The sequence below is a fragment of the Pipistrellus hanaki genome, assembly GCF_964339955.1.
Source record: "Pipistrellus hanaki genome assembly, chromosome: 5".
NCBI lineage: Eukaryota > Metazoa > Chordata > Mammalia > Chiroptera > Vespertilionidae > Pipistrellus > Pipistrellus hanaki.
Window position 1 is genome coordinate 55,632,694 of NC_140507.1, and position 4,565 is coordinate 55,637,258.

At 47.1% G+C, this 4,565-nt stretch overlaps 1 protein-coding gene across 1 annotated transcript; it reads left to right on the plus strand.

Annotated features, from left to right (window-relative positions):
- Positions 1-385: 385 nt before the first annotated feature.
- On the plus strand, positions 386-2,284 carry TKTL2 (transketolase like 2; the record flags this gene model as incomplete). Its single annotated transcript, XM_084885440.1, has 1 exon — positions 386-2,284. The coding sequence occupies one exon, from the start codon at positions 386-388 to the stop codon at positions 2,282-2,284; it is 1,899 nt and encodes a 632-aa protein (XP_084741566.1).
- Between the last annotated feature and the right edge of the window lie 2,281 nt (positions 2,285-4,565).

Here is a 4,565-nt window from a genome sequence, read left to right on the forward strand (position 1 = left end):
TGCAACATGAGGAAAGGCATCAGAAAAATTTAGCCATTGTTAATAATGCTGAACATGCAAGTAACAAAGCAAATATTTAAAACCCACTCCCTTGGGCTTGGAAGGAGGTGGTCACCTGCAGAAAAAGCAGCAGAGTCACAGTCACAGTGCTGGAAGGATTTGGATGCTGGGGATGCATCCTGGTGGTCAGTCTCGCGACACAGTCTGGTACGCACACACGCACGCACGCACGCACGCACGCAAGTGAGCCCTGGCCCGCCAGTTGCTGACCTCCTGACCTCGAGGAGGCAGGGCAAGGACGTGGGCGTCACGTGACCTAACGTGACTGTCTTAACTAACGGCCGCCAAGGAGCTGCCTGCTACCAACGTCCGCTCTGCGGGAACCATGGACAGTGCCGTGGCCGTCGGGGCCGCGGACCCCAAGCCGGACGCGGACACCGTGCAGGTGCTGCGGGACCTGGCCAACCGCCTGCGGATCCACTCCATCCGGGCCACGTGCGCCTCCAGCTCCGGCCACCCGACGTCGTGCTGCAGCGCCGCCGAGATCATGGCGGTGCTCTTCTTCCACACGATGCGCTACAAGCAGGCGGAGCCCGAGCACCCGGACAACGACCGCTTCGTCCTCTCCAAGGGCCACGCGGCGCCCATCCTCTACGCGGCCTGGGCCGAGGTGGGCGACCTCAGCGAGGCCGACCTGCTGAGCCTGCGCCAGATCCACAGCGACCTGGAGGGCCACCCGACGCCCCGGCTGGCCTTCGTGGACGTGGCGACCGGGTCGCTGGGCCAGGGGCTGGGCGCCGCGTGCGGCATGGCGTACACGGGCAAGTACTTCGACCAGGCCAGCTACCGCGTCTTCTGCCTGCTGGGCGACGGCGAGTCCTCCGAGGGCTCCATCTGGGAGGCGCTGGCCTTCGCCTCCCACTACAGCCTGGACAACCTGGTGGCCGTCTTCGACGTGAACCGCCTGGGCCAGAGCGGGCCCACGCCGCTGGAGCACTGCACCGACACCTACCAGAAGCGCTGCGAGGCCTTCGGCTGGACCACCTACCTGGTGGACGGCCACGACGTGGAGGCCCTGTGCCACGCCTTCTGGCAGGCGGCGCGGGTCAAAAACAAGCCCACGGCCATCGTGTCCAAGACCTTCAAGGGCCGGGGCATCCCGAACGTGGAAGACGCCGAGAACTGGCACGGGAAGCCCATGCCCAAGGAGAGGGCGGATGCCATCATCAAGCTGATCGAGAGTCAGATACGGACCAACAAGAACCTCGCCCCGAAACCCCCCGTGGAGGACTCGCCCCAGATCAGCATCAAGAACATAAAAATGACCTCGCTGCCCGATTACAAGCTCGGCGACAAGGTGGCCACGGATCAAGCCTACGGCCTGGCTCTGGCCAAGCTGGGCCACGCCCATAAGAGGGTCATTGTCCTGGACGGCGACCCGAAGAACGCCACCTTCTCCGAGGTGTTCAAGAAGGAGCACCCCGAGCGTTTCATCGAGTGCTTCATGGCGGAGCAGAACATGGTCAGCGTGGCCCTGGGCTGCGCCACGCGCGACCGCACCATTGCTTTTGTCAGCACCTTCGCCGCCTATCTGACCCGGGCCTTTGATCATATCCGCATGGGAGCCATATCTCAAACCAATATCAATCTGATCGGCTCCTACTGCGGGCTATCCATTGGGGAAGACGGGCCCTCCCAGATGGCCCTGGAGGACCTGGCCATGTTCCGAAGCATCCCCAACTGCACAGTCTTCTACCCGAGCGATGCCGTCTCCACAGAGCACGCTATCTATCTGGCTGCCAATGCCAAAGGGATGTGCTTCATTCGGACTGGCCCACCAGAAATTGCAGTCATTTATGCCCCAGAAGAACATTTTGAGATTGGACAGGCCAAGGTCATCCGCCACAGTGACAACGACAAAGTCACAGTCATTGGAGCCGGAGTTACTCTGCATGAAGCTTTGGCAGCTGCTGACCATCTCTCTGAACAAGGCATTTCCATCCGTGTCATTGACCCGTTTACCATCAAACCCCTGGATGCTGCCACCATCATCTCCAATGCAAAAGCTACCAGCGGCCGGGTGATCACAGTGGAAGATCACTACCGGGAAGGTGGCATTGGAGAAGCAGTGTGTGCAGCTGTCTCTGGGGAGCCCGACATCCTGGTCCATCAGCTGGCAGTGTCAGGAGTCCCTCGAAGTGGGAAACCTTGCGAATTGCTGGATATGTTTGGAATCAGTGCCAGACACATCATAGCAGCTGTGAAACACACTTTAATGAATTAAGGTACTGTAGCTGTGTTCTTTAAAAGTCAGTCTGTTGAGTTTGGTCATAAAATAGTTCATCTTTATTATTGCGTTAGTGCTAGATGTTATCAAACCATTGTTTATATTATTGTACAGTTTTAAAATGTTTAATACCTTTCTTTATTACTAATTCAGAAATTCGAGTTAACTACCGTTCTGTTAAACCGTGACTATGTACACAAATGCTACTTGCATTTTTGAATAATTGAAGAAGGTTATAACTTCATAACAGAACAGATACGCCTAATATAAAATTTTCTAAGAAGGCTATAAATAACTGTGTTGGGAATCAAAATAGAGTAATAGTTTCTTAAATGTTTGTAATTTCCTTGTAAGAAAATGTGAATTTGAGCTTTTATGTAATGCGTTCTATTTACATCTTTCCAGATACTGTTTGACTGCAGTTGCCTTGGGATTTTCTCAGAAGTTTGAATTAATCTCTCCATAGTTAAAAGGCCATAGAGCCACCAGTGAAGGTTCTTATGATGAATCATACTGTTTTCTTAAAGAGATGAAAGCATAACTAGTTCTAGTCTGCTTACTGCACAGTTAGGTGAGGTTTCAAAATGTTTTATTTTTTAAGTGGCCAAACCAGATTGCTAACTAGCTTTTATTCATCTAAGATTACTAAAGTGAATGTAATAAAGAATTTTAAAACTTCAGCTCTACTTAGTTTGTGCCATGTATGTGTGATTTGTCTTCTCCTTGGTAAGGAAGAAAGTTCTATCTAAACCAGAAGCAGAAAGAGGCATGTCTCTTAACAGTAATACTGGGAAAAGGTTTGAGCTGCAGATAAGTCACCAGAGAACAACGTGTGGATTGAAAAGCCATCTCAAGCAGACTTGTTACTTTTAGGTGTAAAACCATAAATTATATGGCTAGAATACAAGAAAAGAGTACTTACCACTCAGGTAAAGTTAAAGATGGACCAAGGTTCAAAACTAAATTTAAAATTAGTCTATTTCTGGTATATTAGGTCATTAGTTTCTTATTTATTGCCCTTGTTAAGTGCCCTTGTAAGTGCACCAGGTCTCTAGGATCCTCATAGGATCATTGTACAAATTTGGAAAATTCAAATAACTAAAAAAAAAAAAAAAAAAAAAAGTACTTATTCATACACACACGGAAAAAAATCTAACTGTATTTGCTAGCACACAATCTATAACTGTGGCTCTTCCAATATAGTTATTACAATCAAATAATAGCAAACAAATATTATATATATATCCATGAGTGTGGTGCTATTGAATAACAAATCTTATTTTTTACACATTAGAGATAACATTGATTCAGACACAGCATAAATTGATAAAATGCTAGCACAAAATTATAATTTGTGCATACTGGAAAAGCGCTTCAGCTTTTATAGCTTACTAGAGGCTCAATGCACAAATGACTAGAGGTCAGCCCCTGCAGCTACAGTGCAGCCTATGCCTCAGCCCCCATTGCCAGAGTTTCATCTGGAAAGATCATCCAATCTAATTAGCATATTACACTTTTATTATTATGGATTAGAAGCCCAATGCATGAAATTCTTGCAGGAGTAGGCAGGCCTTCCTTCCCCCAGCTGGAGCACCAGCTTCCCTCTGGCACCTGAGACCTGGGCTTGAAGGACATCCGGAAGGACATGTGGTCTAATTAGCATATTATGCTTTTATTATTGATAATGTGTCTGTGGGGTTCAAAACGATCCATTAAAAATCTTTTGACTTCACCAAGGCTATTGAAGTTATTCCCTGTGTTTTCTTCTGCAAACTTGATATTTTTATCTTTCACATACAGATCTACAATTAACCTGGAAATATGTGTGATGTGAGATTTCAGGAGTCAATATAATTTTTGACACAATTTTATAGCACCCTTAAAATTTCCTTTCCTTCACCATAACAGAATGTTCTTTCTCATACATCAGATGACTATACATGCATGGAATTGTTTCTGTTCCATTGGTCTATTTATTTTTTTGTGCCCATGCTACAGTATCTTATCACTGCTTTTTCATGAGTGATATCAGTATAGTAAGTCTTCCATATCCTCCATATCCTCCATATCCTTTTGTTTTCAAGATTGCTTTACCTATTCTTGGTCCTTTGGATTTCCATATATATTTTAGAAGTAGGCTGTCAATTTCAACAAATATTCAATTGTATCTTGATGCTAATTACATCTGGTTTATATTCCCTTTTAACATTCCATTTAAGAGATCACATTATTAAAAATGCCTTAGCAAGTTAAACTAAAGAGACATCATTAAAGCGAT